The sequence below is a fragment of the Thunnus thynnus genome, chromosome 8 (assembly GCF_963924715.1).
Source record: "Thunnus thynnus chromosome 8, fThuThy2.1, whole genome shotgun sequence".
NCBI classification, from domain to species: domain Eukaryota; kingdom Metazoa; phylum Chordata; class Actinopteri; order Scombriformes; family Scombridae; genus Thunnus; species Thunnus thynnus.
Genome location: NC_089524.1, coordinates 29,831,268 through 29,849,424, shown reverse-complemented (window position 1 = coordinate 29,849,424; position 18,157 = coordinate 29,831,268). Strand labels below are relative to the sequence as shown.

At 40.8% G+C, this 18,157-nt stretch overlaps 1 protein-coding gene across 1 annotated transcript in view; it reads left to right on the top strand.

Annotated features, from left to right (window-relative positions):
• tgfbr3 (transforming growth factor, beta receptor III) overlaps positions 1-18,157 on the top strand; it is a 72,237-nt gene that overhangs the window by 33,364 nt on the left and 20,716 nt on the right. Inside the window, exons 4-9 of the mRNA XM_067597875.1 lie at positions 3,711-3,848; positions 11,441-11,624; positions 14,114-14,276; positions 14,697-14,844; positions 17,075-17,264; positions 17,545-17,831. Coding sequence (XP_067453976.1) covers positions 3,711-3,848; positions 11,441-11,624; positions 14,114-14,276; positions 14,697-14,844; positions 17,075-17,264; positions 17,545-17,831 — 1,110 coding nt within the window. The remainder of the gene's footprint in view (positions 1-3,710; positions 3,849-11,440; positions 11,625-14,113; positions 14,277-14,696; positions 14,845-17,074; positions 17,265-17,544; positions 17,832-18,157) is intronic.

Below are 18,157 nucleotides of genomic sequence, written 5' to 3'. Positions count from 1 at the left end.
TCCATTGTTTACTCATGCTACCACCACTAATGGTATGCTGTGTGACAGGCCTTGCTTATCCTGCTACAGCTGTCGTCCCTTGTGTGGAGTTTAATTTCAGTAACGTGATAGGTCTAGACAAGCCTCCATCCTTGGCTGCTGGCAAATGCGGCCCATAACTGTAATGGACCTTGGACCCCAAATCCCTGTGCCAGCTTCCTGATAATCAATCAGGCGTGGCCTCCCGTCCCCGGCAGACCCTCTCTGCAAGGCCCTCTGACGGTAACTGCACCAGGGACAACTCAGTGCCACCTGATCCTTGCGAACACCATTAGAGGTACTTTGATGCCTGGTGTTTCTGCACCTCTTCTCTCCACACCCTGGCTGTGTGACAAGGCCTGTTGCTATGCATACCAGTCTAACCAAACCTCATGACGGCAACTCTGTGGGCAGAGATGAGCACCAGCTGCTGTTGAGTCCCGATCATCGCTTACATTATGCAACCCAGCTCTGGTCAACTTAGATTAAGATGGTATTATCAGTGTTTGTTTGCTAAATCTCAAATAACAGCAGATAATCACCACAGTTTTCCCTTTTTCACTCTCAGCTCCTCTTGGCATTTCATCTCCTTAGCGTTCTGTTTATGCGTGTGTTTTCAGGTGACTCACGTCTTCTGGAAATGTTTCTGTCTGGGTTTAAAATTCCTCATCTTTTACAACTCTCTCCCTCACTCTCATTCTTTTTCTGCCTCTCTCTTCCATCTCTCAAAGCCAGGACCTTAAAGCCAAGCCAGGTATGATTATATCTTGGTTGTTGTTATTCCCAGAGGTGTGATGCACAGACTTTTTCCAGAGTCTAGGCTGAGAGGGAAGCAAATATGCAGAAAAAAGGACAGCAGAGAGTCTCTGAATCACCATCTAGTTTGCCTCATAGATAAGTGTTCAGTAATTTCTTCCATTTTCTTGTCTCTGAGGGACTTTTTAATGATTTTTGCAGCACTTTCATGGACCACATCACTAAACACTCTCGTTTGTGTTCCTCTCCTCTAGGGCTTACATCTGTGGAGGACTGATAATTAGGCTTTGATGCTTCATGTTCCCTCTGTATATGCTGCCAGTGTCTCTTTTTCATTATATGGTTTTATGTAGTGTCACAGTGACAAGTCTTTGAACACAGAGTAGTGTCTGTCAGAAGACAGAATTCACAGTTTCTTGTGTAGAATAAATTGCCACAGAGTTAGACAGAAATCTAGCACACAGTTGGCTTGGTGAAGTGTGTGTGTGTGTGAGGGGGAGATACAGTGAGGTTTTGTTCATTTCTTGCCTACTGACAGTTAACAAATTTAGGAGAACATCTAGTTGCATTTTTTTCTGACCAATATTGCAACTCAAATTATCATTATTGTCTATCAATTAACCTCAAAGCCTGTACTGAATATGGTAAGTTTGTTCAAGTTCACAGTTCACAATCTCACCTGAAGGTCAGTTTAGTAGCTATTCTGGAGTTTTGGATGATATCGTAGGATCTTCATCAGCTGATGGAGTTTGCTAAGTTGTCATGGAATTGTAGATGTCCAATTTTCCATTTTTTTTGTATTGGCTTAAGGTTCGTTTCAAGCATAATCACATTTCTTGTTACACATAATCTTGTTTTTACATAAAAGAAATCAGATAAAACAATGCAGCTGCTTGTTGTTGATTTCCTCCCAGGATTTTTAAAAAAAACTCTTATATTTGCCTTGTTTCCTGCTGCAAAAATGACCACTTTAATTCACATTGCATCAGTGGTATACTTTACTATAGTTTATGATTTTCATATAAACACATATTATCATTACAATCGAAAGTGGCCACCTAATACTGACAATACTGAAAAAATACCGGTAAGACAGTGTAATTGTTGTGTTGATATTGGACTGACCCTAGTGATAATCTTTACAGTTCTGCACTGCTAGCGAGGTCTTTATTCAGAGCTTTCAACACGATAAGCTTAAAACAATGATATGATGTGCTTAAAAGTTTAACCGCAAGATTCTGAGTACTGTTCACTATGTGCCAGCTGCCAGTAGTTTACACTAACGAGCTAGCTTGTTTAGATGATTACTTCACTTCACTTTCAACTACTAATGAGCCGGTCAGGTGATCATCCCCTAGATTGCTTCTCTAGAGAAAGACTCACCACTCTGCTGAACAGCAAAAAGACACAGTCCAGTCTGTCTTTTCAAACGCAGTAATGATACAGAAAGGCGCTTCCTCTGCCGCTTTGGCCAATCGTAAATAGTACAGACAGCGTGGAGAGAGCTTATTAATCACACAAAAGAAAAATGTCACTATGTAGATACACTGTATCAACAGCAAGAGTTTTATTTTGTAGGTTGGTTAACAGTATACAGATATTACATAAATTGTTTACTTCGTCCTTTTGCAAAGCAGTCTATAAAAAAATAAAGTATTGTTTGTATGATTCATAATAATTGAAACAAAGAGAGCGTAGTAGAAATGCAGAGCGCCAGAAAAATGATATCTCTGTCTCGATAATATACTCACCGTAACCACATCCACACAAATGAATGGTATGAATGTTCTCTACAGTTTTTCATGTTTCTAACTCATTCAGACATCCCTAATATTAAACTGTCAACTCATTTTTACAGTCTCTAACGTTGCGATTATAGATAGTTTGTTCCATTATTAGCTTAAATGGAAACACAAGAGCTGCATTTATTGTAAAAAGCAAATGTGCCAATATTTTTGCCAGCCGTGACTGATTAAGTTTCTGTAGGGATCATTATATCATATAATGTGAATCCTTGTGGGATGAATTAATGATTTACAGACTTTTATCACTGACACAGAGCATGGGGTTAATGCGATTAGTGTGGGAATACAAATGGGGAGAAGTTTAAAGAAGAGTGTCAGACAGACCAACATACCTTCTAGACTATCAGTTCTCATCAAAGCTTGAGAGAGATGAGAGAAAATGTGAAAGGATGACATTTGTAACAATTTTTAAGTTTTGGCCAGTGTTCATCAGTCATAAAGTACTATTTAAAAGCTATGCATGTCTGTAAAAATGATGATGTAAAGCTAGATGCCTGAGATGAGTTTGGGTTCAGTGAATGCAACACCGGAAACAACGAAACAACAGCTTAGAGCCCAAAACATGGTTTGGTTTGTTTTTCACAAACAGACTGTGAAAAAGTATTTTAAAGAAAACCAAAGGCATAGTTGCATGCTGTAAAGATAGTAACAGAGACCTGCTACTTACTATTTTTTTCTCTGCTAACAAAGACTCCTCTGTGTGAAAGTTCAGATCCTGCTGAGGCTACATATCAGAGCTAAGCAAGTGCCTTTTAGGGAAAACACAGCATGCCGTCTTTGTGAGTTTATCAGCAAAGTGAGTACATAAACAACCACAAAGCCTGATAAAGAAGAACAATCTACAACATTATAGCGCTGCAATTACACCAGGATAGCAACTGTTTATCGGCTGATATTTTTGCTTACATTGAGTGAGCATGAGAAAATCAAAGCTTTGACATTTGCAACGGTGTAGCTGTGTGAAATGGGTTCATGTGATGCGCTGCGACTGATCTTGAAGTGAATTTCAGTGATTTTGCCTTTATCTCCTCCACAGTACACAGATACTGTTTCACCAGCATGTTGTTCCTTTATGTGACTCCAATCTCTGTCTCTTTTTTTTTTTTTTTTTTTTTTTTTTTGCCTTACCAGGTTGAGCTGCATCTGAAGCCCATCCAGTCTTTGTTGCGCCACCAGAAGCCCCTGGTCTTCGTGCTCAACTCCCCCCAACCACTGATCTGGAAGATCAAGACAGAGAACCTGGCCCCGGGCATCAAACGCACCTTTCATGTGAGTCCGGCATCACTAAAACCATTTAAATCCTACTTCCTAAAACTGTGTATTCATTTCCTCACAGTCTAAACTGTATTCCCATTTCACTGGCCCGTTTCTTTGAGTACAATATTAAAAATGATGTTAATTTGCAGAGGAGGACTTTCCACACTCAGGTTTTCCATAATAATAGTTTAACCTTGACTACAGTTAATGTAGCGTGGCTTCAATCTCTGCATACCCATGCATATTTTAATCTACGTGTACATATTTAGCTGCAGCTGTGTAATACTCTCAAAACTGTGCAAATAAATTCTCTCCATTTATCTTTAGGACACAATAATTGTGGCCGTAGTTTTATATAGTGATGAACACAAATATGATTGTTCTGAATGTTTTTCCACATTCAAGCCAGTATCACTCCCTCACATCATGGTGAAAAGTTCATGTATCTAAAAAAAGATGAAATGTGCATTGTCAGCTTTATTCACACTCGACTCCCTGATAAAATGATTGTTTTCGCGTGTTTTGTGTTAAAAAGCACAAGGCCGTATCCCCACTGCCTCCCTCCCTTCTCTAAACAGCCCTGTTGATAGTTTGGCAGCTGTTCAAATCAGGCAGGGCGTATCCATATACCACGAAAACCCCTAACAAAGGGGAATGCGTGGTAGCAAACACTAAAACCTCTAAAACTCCGCTGATGCATCTGCTCATCTACTGAAGTAATGTGTGTCATCAATTGGTTTTGATTTGGTTTGAATCTTTTAGTGTCCAATCTTCAGTGTGAAGTGATCCAAATTTGTAATGTGTGCAAGACACAACTTGATTCAAACAAGAAGTCTTTGTTACAATCCAGCGAGGAGAAGAGAAGAAGAAGAAGAAGAAGAGAAGAGGGAGGAACAGTATCTCAGTTTAGTTGGAGTCAGGTCCCCTGGAGAGCCAGCCATATTTAGTAAAGGTACCACGGGGCCTCGCTGGGAAACTTAATAAAAAATGTAAAAATGGACTGCTTCAGTGCTCTTGTTCAAAGCCTGTGTATCACATGAGAAAATCATAGCAAAATAAGACCCAGAAGCCTCAGCCGTGGCTTAACTATACTATATTGCTACGAAGACTTTTCCTTTTTCCTTATATGCTCCGAAGGCTTTTCTGCATCTTTGGCTTCCAAGAAGTAATCATCTTCAACTGTATGATAACACCACAACATTCTGCAAGAACGCAGTATCAGGTACACAAATTATTTCCATATGTGGTCGAGTGTTTTCTTGCTTACATCTCGTGCGCAAAACATCCTGCTTGTGAAAGCAAATGTGACACAGAGGAGAATATACATTGATTGCAAAATCCCCGTGTTATGCACAGGCTCATCTGCACACATGCGCACACACACATTATATAAAGAGCTTTGTGTTCCACTTAAATAGTCTCTTTGGCTCAGGGTTTTTTTGACATTTAGAACAGCTGGAGTAAAAATGTGAGTCTTCTAGACTTTTTGAAACTTTTTTTGGCTTATCTGACGTGTGACTTTCATCAAGCAGACATATATGTAAATCCTCACGTCTGCATCAAGAGTGATTACTGTACACTTGAAATGGTTAAAGGATAAGTTTTTTTACTTAGCATCCAAATAAATCTTCCTTTGAAGAGAATTCACAGAGAAATTTAGAAAATCAGTTGTTCTGCCCATAAAACATTTTTGAGGTCCCTGCAAAATTGATAACCAGTGAGTGAGGTGAAATGGACAGCTCCAACAATCTTTTTATAATTTTCTCGTGCTTGAGTGGGATCATAGCTTTCAGATAAATCCACAACCCAAAGACACAAGGCACGAGTGCCAAATATTCCTTTTAATTATTATTTCCTGTAGTAATGGCAATGTTCTCATGTCAAAAGAAATGGATGCGTTTCATGCAGATGGATGTGCATCTGGCCTGCTTGTGTTTTCTTAAGCTGTGATAATGTGTAGCCAGCGAGATGGGTGGTTTTTTTCTTTTTTTTTTTTTTTTTTTTTTTTTTTTAGACCAGCAGGTCAGCATCATAGTAAATGTTTTCCCTTGTCAGTGGTGGCAGACAGGAAACAGCTGACAACCATCATTAAAATCTACAGTACAGGCGGCGCTGTTGCTGTGTGTCTAACAGTGTTGGATCAGTCCTTATGCAGAGTAAGGAGTTTTCATGTCTTCATTATCTCATATTAAAAAAAATCTGCTTTGAATTGACTCTTTAAATGATAAAGTATTAGAGGAGTGTGTGTCTTCATTAATTTACAGTAGCTACGCAGACATTTATCTGACTGGAGCAAGAATATATTTTCTGAGTCAAAAGTGAGATATTAGCTTTCCCTGTTGGCCCTTCAGTATGATACTTGTCTGACACATAGTTGCGGTTTTTCAAGTGGGGTGAGGAGAGATAAAGGGAATCTTAGAAGTGAAGAAGGAGGCCCCTGCAGTCAGACAAAGCTGAACTAATGGTTTTGACTGACTGCAGGGGCCTCTGCTGAATTACAGTAGGTGTTAAGTATTTTGTGTTTTGAGTGACAGCACCGAGCCCTCTGGCAGTGTGAGCTGTTGGTATATTCACCAGCCTGACTCCGCATGGCCATAACCCAGAGGAGTCCCAGACGCTGCTCCTCTTCTCAGGTTCTCTCCACAGCGACACCTCCTTAACATACCACGAAACTGAAATACCACGCAACATCCTTTCAACATCCCCCTTATTTATTGTCGCCACACCTGTCAAGCTTCCCGTTCTCACGTTTACCACTTGACACTGACAGTTTTGAATTTTTTGAAACAAACGCATCACACACATTGATTGGTCTCAAAGCAGACAAAAGCATTTCTTGTCTGTTGATGTTTGTCTGCTGCAATAACAACTATCACCAGCAGATTTGATCAGCCGAGGCTGGCTAGCTAATTACATTCATTAACGTTCATTCCATGAGTTGGTTGACAACATTATCTCTGGTTGTCTTTTTTAGTGCTTCCAGCTAACTCGTTTTAAAAAAAGAACCCTGCGAAAGATATTAAATTTGCATTTTATGGCTAAATACATGATATAATGCTAAAAGACTGAGGCTGAAGCTGCATGTTCCAGACACAGAGTCAGCATCCTCACTGGTTGATATCCCATGTAGAAGACACTGCTTTTATTGCAGTGTAAAGCTTGTAAGTCGGTTACATGTGATGAGGGAAAATGTGAGATCAGACTGTTATTTCATTGTAACATAACCCTGTTTGGCTGCTTAGCTTATACATGTGTATGTGTATGTATTTTCAAACCATGTGTTTTCTCTTTTTACAAGAGAAAGGGCTTTTAAAATGAGAACTAACTGATGTGTTTGGCAAATGTCTCAGGTAACACTGGCCAATAATAATCCAGTAACGAACAGGACAGAACTGTGAATGTTAACCTAAATCAGTTTCCACATAGTGGGGAAATACCATTCAGTGAATGTGCTATCATGAATGGTGCTTTTTTAATGTAACTACTATCCCCACAAACTTGGAAGTAATGCTTTATAGTAGTAATACTACTATAGGTAGTATGCTAGTTAGCCAGACACGCTAATTATTGAAGCTTACATTAGAGCTGATAAACACACCGTTAAATCCATTCCTTACACTTTTGCTGTGTCACATCACCTCGGAAAGCAGTCAGTTAAATTGAAAACTTGCATCAGACCCAACAAGTATGTACAATGATCACAGATGCCAAAACGTTGGTGTATTAGTCACCTTGCCAATTCCCACTCTTTCTGATCTGCGCTGTGCGCTTCAGGTGAAGATGAGGAGTTGCTGTGATGAGAGCGTAAAATAACTGAGTCAAGGAGGAACAGATTTTGGGACTTAATGTTTCAGAACAGAAACCCGCCGCCAGACCTCCCTCACTCTGTTTCCTGGGGCTAATTGGACTCTGAATCGGGCCTGCCAGTCCTTGTTTCCTGGTCCCTATACTCTGTGCTCCGTGGACACAGATGGGCAGCCTGGAAAGGCATCAGAGACGCTGAACACACTGTTACTGTTGGCCACTGGACCCTGCCGGCTTTTAAAATGCCAGAATCCAGACTTTTGTTGTAAAACACGTCCTCTCCAGTACTCTTTGTCAATCAGCAGCAGGCAGGAATCATCATGGGTCTAAATTGACATGAAATATGAACATTGAAATCAGGCCAAATTTTGTTTTACCAAGGGACACAGGGATTCAAAGTGAGACACATGTGCAGTTTGGCTGTGTTGACTCTGTGGCCAAATGTATATATTTCCTTTCGGGGGGTTTGGGGAGGAGGGCTGTGCTGCATCTCTGCTTGAAAGGCTTGATCTGGAGCAAATGTTTTATGACTCTTGATGGAACAACACTGTAAAGTTTTGCTGTTGGCTCGCATTGCCTATTGTTTGTTTGCCAAGTTGTGCCTTTTTCACTCCTGTATTTCTTTCATTAGTTGAAGGCTTGTGTATGAGTTCCATCGCTCTCACACACATGAGCGCTCTCCTCAGTGTAATTGTTGATGGAAACCATGGGTAGCCACTATTGGTTTTTATTTGGAGACAGGCATGGCAGAGGAACGCTCCAGAGTGGCGCTGAAACATATGGTATTGTTTTCTCCGCAACATAGCTCGCCAGTTCACAAGAACACACACACATCTGTAGCAAGCGGCATGATTAACTCCCATATCTCATCAAAAGAGAGAAGATCAAATCAGCCACAAAAGCATTTATCACATTAATATCACCAGAGAGTTACAGCATTCTCATTATATCTATCAACCCTTCTTGCACTTTCCATCACCCTCTGCCGTTTGCAACACCTCTTAATTTCCAAACAGCCTTTTGCGATTTCCCATGCTCAGGGTGTTGCTCAGTGAGAGCTGAGTGGAGGATTACAGCTTGATGATAATTGATCTCAAACATTTGGCATTTTTTTTCCCCTTTTTTACTGCACATATGGCTTGAATATGTTGATGCTTATAGGGAGAAAGGACAGGAAACATACTTTTAAATGTTTTTGGTCCATGTAGGGTTCTCAGTAGTGGCAGATGTGTGTTTATCACAACAGATAATGAAGAAAAGTTTATTTTTCAATTTAAAGGACAGTGCATTAGTATTATAAAGAGATATACTACTGAACTGACACTTTATGTTACTGAAGTCAACATTTGAGTTGTTGAAGTAACATGCCCGCCTGCAAATACCATTACGGACATGAGTACATGAGTTTCTAGCATTACAAACATGAAAGCAGGACTTTCAGTCCCTATGGTATGTCGCTCTTCTCTACATTCTTCGTTTGCTCTCAACTGCCAAGTCTGTGGAAATTCCTCTGTAAGTCGAGGTAATATCCAGTTTTCCTGTATTTAAAGTTCAGAACACATTACAGGGTCTTTACAGCTAACAACATCTACATTCAAAACAGTTTTTGGCAGTAATACCAATAGATTGCTTACTAAGAGATGGGCTCTGTTTTCATATTGTGAGCTTATGCTTTACTTGGCAAAGGACTTCTGCTTACAGCTCAGAAGAGCTCTAGATAGACATGAGACCTTTGCTGCAAGCACTGGTTGGTCACATGAATCCAACACAAAGATCTTTAAGGTCTTTAGCAGTTTCCTAACAAGAGAATAAACCAAACGGATTTACTGAAGCACACTATGCTTTAAATAAATCTGACTTTTATAATTGTAATGGTTTTCTTTGAATTTGTAAGACCTTTGTCTTATATTTTATTTTATATGCTTTATTTGAGTATATTAGCAACAATCATAACACTATTTGAGTATTGAATGACAGCTCATGCAAATAGTATGCAATATAGTACAGTATATTTACATATATTTAAATATCCCGTTTAAACCTGTGACTGAAATTGCTCTTTGCTCTCCAGCATTTTAAGTCCTTTTGCTCTTTAAACTGGGCATGCGAGAGAGAGAGATACAGATAGAGCGAGAGCGAGAGAGAGAGAGTTTGTTAAAGCCCAGAGTGGGTACCGCACTTCCCCGTTTCAAATTCCTGAGGTTTTCAGAGCTCTGGAGGGCCTGGAGCTAATTTGGCTTTCAGGCTTTCCCCTCTAATTCTTTGCGACTAATTACAGTCGTATTCCCACAATTAAACTGATAAACTCTGCTGAGCTTGGCGAGGTTAGCAAAGAAACCCCAGCCCCCCTCACTGGCTCAGGGCGCCACCTCTCTCCTCTTCCCCATCTTTCTGTCCGTTCCCTCTTGCCGTAGTGAACACACTAAAAATGAAATCAACCTGAATTCTTCGACAGAGTCTGTCTCCTAGGCCCCAGTATTTACTGCCTCTGGTGACAATGCCAGGAACATCAACAGGAGCGTCCAGAGGTCAGACAAATGTTGCACATGAGGGGATTTGAATAGTTATGTCGGAAAAACCTAAAGACCCCAAAGGGATATTACTCTACTATCATTAAAGCAAGATTGCAATTTAGGGACAACTTCATTCAAAAGCAGTCATATGTTTTCCTCTTGGATTCGAACGGATTTGTCGATTTAATGTTTTAATTGGCGCGGTCTCAGCTGAATGCTCGTGCATACAGAGAGGATACCTTTTGGAGTAAGAAAAACAAGCTTGGAAATAAAATGAGGTAGGCTGTCTAGACCTTGTGCTTGGACTCATTTGGTTGTTCAGTAGGTTTTTCAGCACATGTGAATGTTTATCTCTCTGAAATGAAGCATATGGGCTGAGCTCCATTAAGTGCCAAAGGGGTGGTCCTTTCTAAATATGGCCACGCCAGTTCCCCTGTCAAATCATTTTTTCTTCACCTTCCATATTTTTTAGTACTTCTCCCTCATCTTTGTGACTGTTTACGTTTCACAGCTGGATGCAGTACAACAACCACCCCTTTTATCAGTGTAGTATTCAGTGATCCTAAAGGGTGCAGAAATGGCAATATAATAAGTTATTGTCCTCTGAAAATATCTGGATATATTCAAAAGGTGCTTTTATACAGCAGTTTAACCCCTGAGTACTAGTGTGCACCTTGACCATTTGTGTGTGAGCGTTTTACCTGTTATGAATGTGTGTTCCTACCTACTCGCCCTCCTATCTGACTGTTTGTCTGTCTTTCTTTGTCAAATTTTCATGTCTGCTCTGTTACTCCTTGTGGCCATCTTGAAGCATAGACCTACACATTTGTGATGACGCACTATAACGCAGTACACTGTGTAAACAGTGGAAACCAGACACCTTATTGTGTAGAGGAACATGTGTAAAAATACGCAGAGCATATTTGTAGAAGCTTTGAAATAACGGTTGGGATGGAGTGTGAAGGATGGGTTTCACCAATGTTTATAGAGAGGGTTTAATTTTGGAAAGGCTGAGCTCTTTTTTTCAGTTTGCCTCTAGGTTCTTCATTTTACAATCTTACATCTCTTGTGTAAAATAAAGTTGACTTTTATGTGCATATCACTCTCAGCTAAGAGGTTGCTGTTGGCGGAGTCCTGAATGATTTCGTTTTATATGAAGACAGTCTACTTTTTCACTTTTTCGCTTTTTGTTGAATGTCAATAAAATTGTATAGACTGACGACATTATCCACATTATCACAGAAGCTCTTTTGTCCTCTAACACTCCTGCGTTTTCTCCTCCTCAAGGTATCTGAAGGCTCAGAGGTCCACTTTCAGCAGGGAAACTTCTCCCTCTCCTGCCAGATCCAAAAGGAGATCCTTCCCCATGGCAATGAGCACCTCCTCAACTGGGCCCAGAGGAAGTACAGGGCGGTCACCTCTTTCTCTGAGCTCAGGATGACTCAAGACATCTACATCAAAGTTGGAGAAGGTGTGTACTAGATTCCCAAAATTCCCAAACATAGCTCTAGGCCTTAAGGCACGCCTCCCCAGTCCCCTTCAGCTCTTAGAACTTTACTTAGCTTTGTGTTTGAGCCCTGGCTACAGATTTACATGTACTACTCTGGTTAAAGAATTTCCTTCCCTCAACAGACATTAACTTTTCCGAACTCTTAAACAGGCTACTCGTGGTAATTCTGAGTTGTGGCTGCTTACAGCCTAAAAAATGATGACCCCAGACGAAAAAAGAGAGTTCACAGAATGTATAAACAAATACTTTCTTTCCTTAACGCTCATGTTCTTTTTTATCAGAGCTGAAACAAAATGGATTAATAAATTACTAGATCAACAGAAAAATGAACTGCAACTATTTTCATAATTGATTAGTCATTTAACAAATTTTTCAAGCACAGTTGCCAGAAATGACCTAGCTCCAGCTTCTCTGATGTGAGGATTTGCTGCTTTTCTTATGTGATAGTAAACTGAATATCTTTTGGTTTTGAACTGTTGGTCAGACAAACAAGCAATATGAGGCCAGAAACAAAAGTTATGTTTGTCCTTGAGGTCTAACAAAGACGTTGACCTCTTGCTCTGACCTCTCTGTGGTGGAGGAGAAACTAAAAGCCGTATGTCTTCTTTGAGGGATCAACATAGCGCCACAGAACCCCCTGACCAGAAACATAAACACATCTCCATCAAAATGTTGCTCATCAAACATTTACAAAACCAAAAGTTTTTCAGAATGTTTTAAATCATGCAATGTTCATATCCGTGATTGCTAACTTGTAGGCCTCTTCACTCCCTTTGTGTGTTACCACCACCGACGGTCAGTCAACAGAACAGTGTGACAACAGCAACAGGAATGTGTATCGTGTCACCAGCTTGCTTGTGCTGCTAGTGGTGAAAAAAAGACATCAGAGTCATTGTTTGAACTGTCAGGCCTGAGACTATCACTACTGTGTTTATATCTGTTTGTATATGTGTAGTTATGTGCAAGAGGAAGACAAATAGAGATGTTGAAAGATATAGAAACTAAAACATGAAGCTAGAAGCTAGACTTTGGAAAGTGTGAATTTATTTTTTATCAGATGGGCAGATAGTCACTGGCAATATGTCATTCAAATCCTTGGAAATGCCTGTCATTAGTCTCCTTGACAAAGTGGTGTTATGCCCACAGTTTTCACAGATAATAAGTCTACAATAAAACAACAAAAAATAAGTGTTAAAAATCTGGCTGAGGGCATGTACAGATTGACCAAATTTTAGTGGAAAAAAATCTGTGATAAATAAGCAGGAGGTAGGCTATCATTCTCTAATTTATGCTATAAGGAAGGTTTATGGAGGAGTGTGTGTGAAGTGAAGAAGCACTGGGGAATTCTCGAGGGAGGCTATGATTGATCTTCACACATGTTTGAGCCGTGAACCTTCAATTCTTCATTTTCTGTTGGCCGGTCTATACAGTGAACAGACAGCACGTTCAGCTTCACAGTGCATCAGCTCTCAGACAGGACGTCTTGTTTTTAATGAGCATCTTTCACTGCATGGAAATAAAACAAGGTCTGGAGAGAAGTAATGGCTCCACTACTGCTGGTGATAAGTTCTCTCTCTATTTACTGCGGAGAACAGAGTGGTTGCACAACCTTCAAGCGTTTGTGTCATTAGGGGTTGTGGTTTGGCAAAAGCCCAGAGTGCCATGATGTATACTTAGAGCAAGGAGCTGTAGATTTCCAGTCCTTCACATCTTTAGCAGTGTTTCATGAAGGCAGACAGATTCTCACTTTGCTTCCTAACCAGGCCCGTGCTCAAGGTCTCATCTCAGCTTTTTAAAGTGCCACAAGGGTTCCAGAGAGGAAGGTGCCAACCTACAGTTTACACTTTGTCCAAAGCTCTGTTTGCCAAATAAGGAAGCATCTGTCTCGTGTTTTCTCCAAGTGCTGAGAAGGGGACTAACTTTTCATGTTCTGTGAAGGTGCTTTCTTAGCAGTTAACGAATATTTGAACAGTTGTGATAGCGGAGGAAAAACACTAGAACTTTTGAATGAATGTGTTTATGAATATTATTGTCCTGTTCTTGTGGAGGAATTTCGGTTTTAGCTTTCCCACGTAAAACGAGAAGAGAAATTTCCCTGTTGATAGGAAGACAGGTCATGCCAGCCAGAGCACACCCAATCTCATCCAACACAGGGCTTGGCTTAGTTAAATTTGGATGGAAGACAATGGGAATACCAGCTGCAGGGTTGATTAGTAAAGTGAGAAGTGAGTGCTCTTCAGCTGGAACGGCAGGGTCAAAGCAAACATCCAACTTACTGAAGTATCTGTGAGCAGGACATTGAATTCCTGCCAGTAGTTGTTCTGTAGCTGCCCTCTCGTTCTGACCTCTCTGTGGTGGAGGAGCAACAACAAGCCGTATTTCTCCTTTGGGGGATCAAAATAGCACCACAGAACCCCCAACCAGTAACATAAACACATCTCCACTTTCAGATCCAGTGTTTTCTGACACCTGCAAGATTGATACCAAGTTCCTGTCTCTGAACTACCTGGGGGGCTACGTGGAGTCACAGGCATCAAAGGGCTGTGTCCTGTCTGGACCTGACAAAGACCGAGAAGTCCACATAATTGAGCTTCAAGCCCCGAACTCCAGCAGGTAAGCAACCAAAGCAGCCAAAGCAAAGAATACATGTTGTCATAGTTTATTTTTGAGGTCAAGATGCTCTCACTAATCTCTGTGGGGTTTGTTTTGGACGGTACATTTACTGGTGTTCTTGTGAGAAAGATATTTCAAAACTGCGTCTCAAAGTCCAGGTTGCCAGATAATCTCCTCACTCCCCCAGTGGAGTGATTATTCTGTACAAATCTGGGAATGTAGTGATAGCTGTGCTGTATCTCACCAGAGCGCTATCTGGTCAGTAGTGCACATGTCTACCTTTTTTCTGGGTATGCATCCAGCTTTTTAATTAGTTGGCCAGACACAGAAGGCACGATAACAGTAAGGAGAACCTAACCATCCAGAATTCTTTTTTCTCTCTCTCTCTCTCTCTCTCTCTCTCTCTCTCTCTTTCTGCAGTGCATTCCAGGTAGATGTCATAGTAGATCTACGGCCTATGGAGGATGATGCCCCACTGCATCGGGATGTCGTCTTGCTGCTCAAGTGCGCAAAGTCTGTCAACTGGGTTATCAAGGCCCACGGTGTGATTGGCAGACTGGATGTAGTGGTAAGTTGGCAGCATGACAGCAGTCAAAAACTTCCCATCCAGAAATATCCTTTTTTTTTTACCTTTACAGACTTCACCACTGAGATTTTATATAGTCTTATCACACATCACAGTGGCATACAAGTCATGTCACAGACAGAGATGTAATCACTTTGCACCAGTGACCAAAGAATTTGTCAAACTGGGACGTGTGTTGAATTGGCGCCAGGTCCACACTGCAGGAAAGGGTGGGGATAACAGGTTAGGAGGAAACTGTGAAATTTCATCGCAGCGGCTTTGGGGATTGTCATCACATTCAGAGAGCCAGAGGCAAGAGTGGTTGGGGCATCACATATTTTCAGAGCCAAGGCTACTGCAGAGCTTTAGCTGCACATAGAGCCCAAGTTGCCTACCATCAGTCATAATATGACTTATGAGCAGCGCTTGCTTCAGGCACTTACATAAGCTGCGAGCTGTTAGGACCTCCTCGCCACACACAAAAGACAAGCGTTAGCTAATTACTGCAATATATCATAGTGCCCTTTACTTACAAATGTGGTTTCATACATGTCAGCACTGGGCATGAGTATACAGTTTTGATATTAAATCTTCATTAGTATTACTCACATCTCGTAGGACCCTTAGGAACTGTAAGAAAATGACACCTATGTACACTTTGGGAGAATAGTGTAACTGTAGAGCATGTCAACGGGAAACTGGCTTCTGTCCAGCCACCATACTTGCTCTATGGTTGGAATTTTAAACCCTGTCTCTGGAGCAAAAGAATAAGTGCAATAAAACTGAAAGAAACTCACCAATATTATGAGGTTCCCAAAATCATTTAATTTCTGCTGATTCTGGTGACATTTAGTAGTCACAGTGTGGCTGATCCTTGATGCCCATTTGTTGTGCACCTCTCTGTTCTGTTGGTCCTGTACTGGTTCAGTGGAGGCAAGGGACTCTGGGTTTCCTCAGTGTGTAATGCTGATACTCCTACAGGGCTGCTGCAGCCATGACACTGCACTTTTGCCAGGCGCAGTGTGTTTGTACAGCTGCCCCGTCACTTCTGTACTATAAGTCAGTCAGGTTGTGTGAGTGTAATGCAGGTCAACGCCTGTGAAACTTACAGAACAGCACAAATGGATGGTAATGCCTTTGGTGAAGATATACCCAACAGATTTATGTTTTCATATCCACTTACCACTTTCTACAACACACAGCAGTTTGGATTTGGAATTTAGATTTTTTTTTCTATGCATAAACAGTTATTGCACTTTATACAGTAAAGCAGTTTCATAACTGCTACTTATGTTCACAGTAGGGCACATAAGTAACAGTTGCTTCTATCATTTTTCAATATTGCTGCAATTGATTATTTTTTTAATTAATTGTTTAGCTTATTAAATGGCACAAAGTTGCAACAAAGATGAGGTCTTCAGATATCTTTTTTTTCCCCCAACCAACAGTCCAACACCCAAAGATTTTGAATTGACAATGATCTTAAACTGAGAAAAGCAAAAATTCTAACAATTAAGATTTGAAATGAGTGATTAGCATTTTTAGTCATTCTAGCAGCATAGATCCATGGATAGCAATGTTGGTCTGTTGGTCAGACTGTTCACCACGTTGGTCTTGAAAACAATTGGATGGATTGTTTCATTGTTTCATTAATTCAGAGGTTTTCCAACATTTAATACATAGACAGCACATGTTGACAAGATATTGTTTTTATTATCCCAAAACGCTGACATTGTGATTTTCAGTGAGTGGTACACAGGATGCGGTGCTTGTGCAACAAGTGTTGGGAGTGGGTCAACTATGCGATATGATAGCCTCATAAAATTGAACCCTCGCGTCTGTCAGAAAGTGGGTTCTCCTCAGTGTTGCTCAAGAGACTTGGATGTGTGGGAAATGGCTGTGAGAAAGACTCACTCCCTCACACAGGGAGGGTTGCCGGGCAAGACACAAATTTTAGGAGCAATCTAACATGTTTGGTATGGTTTCTCAGAATTGATCAAGCTGTGACACGCCCATTACCTCACACTCATTCACATGATTCACACTTGACACAGAAAAAATGCAGGACTGTACTTGAAGTTCTATCTGTGATAATGCCTATACAGTAAGTCATGTCTTTTGTTTCTGATGATCTTAATGGAGCTGACTTAAATTTATGGTCTTTTAGAAATGACAATTTGTGAGTTTTGATACAGTAAGAAAAAAATAAATGAAACTTCTTTCTTTTCCACAGGCCTCTGACACCGTGAGTGTTAGTTCAAATACGGAAAAACTGATGCAAGTGTCAAAATCCCCCAAGCAGCACTTGCCATCAGGGTCACAAGCCTTGATCAAGTGGGCAGAGGAGCACAGCTATAGTCCAGTCACGTCTTACACCAGCACTCCTGTGGCTAACCACTTCAATATCCGGCTCAGAGAGCCAGGTAATCTGAAAAAACATCCTCTGAATACTCCACTCTGTATAAGTTCAGATGTCGCAGAAAAAGAAACAGTGTGTTGCAGTAAGTTAAATAACAGCTAAAATACAATATGCAAGACATACATTTTAGCAGCTGCTACAATTTTGTTCATGTCTAGTATTGCACTGTTCTTATGAAGAAACTAGCGTGATATTGTGAAATGGTTTTATAGTTGTAGTCATGTATAATTTCCATGACTGTAAAATCAGCCTCATGAGGCTCTGACTGACTGTGTGACTTCCAGATGTGGTGGATCCTCTGGACAGCATGTTTCCCCCAGAGCTCTCCATCCTGCGTGACTCAAGTCCTCATCCAGGAGCAGGAACTGCTTCACGGCGCTCCAGTCTGCCCTTTCCCTTCCCTCCACCTGTTTCTCAGGGCCTGCCCCACCTGCCGCTGCCCTCCCTCCTTGATGACCGTCCCTGGGAGAACGGAGAGCCAGAGGAGCACCAGGGTGTTCTGAGCGTCGGCCTCAGCGTGCAGTGCGAAGAAACAAAGATGGTGGTCAGCATCGACAAAGAGAGCCTGCAAGTGAGTGGAGTGCATGATTTCATCTATCATGGATCCTGCCTGCAGGACATACAGAGCTACAACTAATGATTATTCTAGTTTATCTAAATTTGTCTCTATCACAAAACAACACATATAATACACTTAACACATGTCTAAATATACACAACATAAGAAATGTGGAAAACCAAAACAAAAAATACCTGGGAATGGGACCCTTTACTGTACATGTGAAGACAAAAAAATGTATTTTAACTAATATAACTAGCTAATAACAATATAATAATAATAATAGCTAACTAATAAATAGCATTCATAAGATGAATACAATTGATCATCTATCAAAT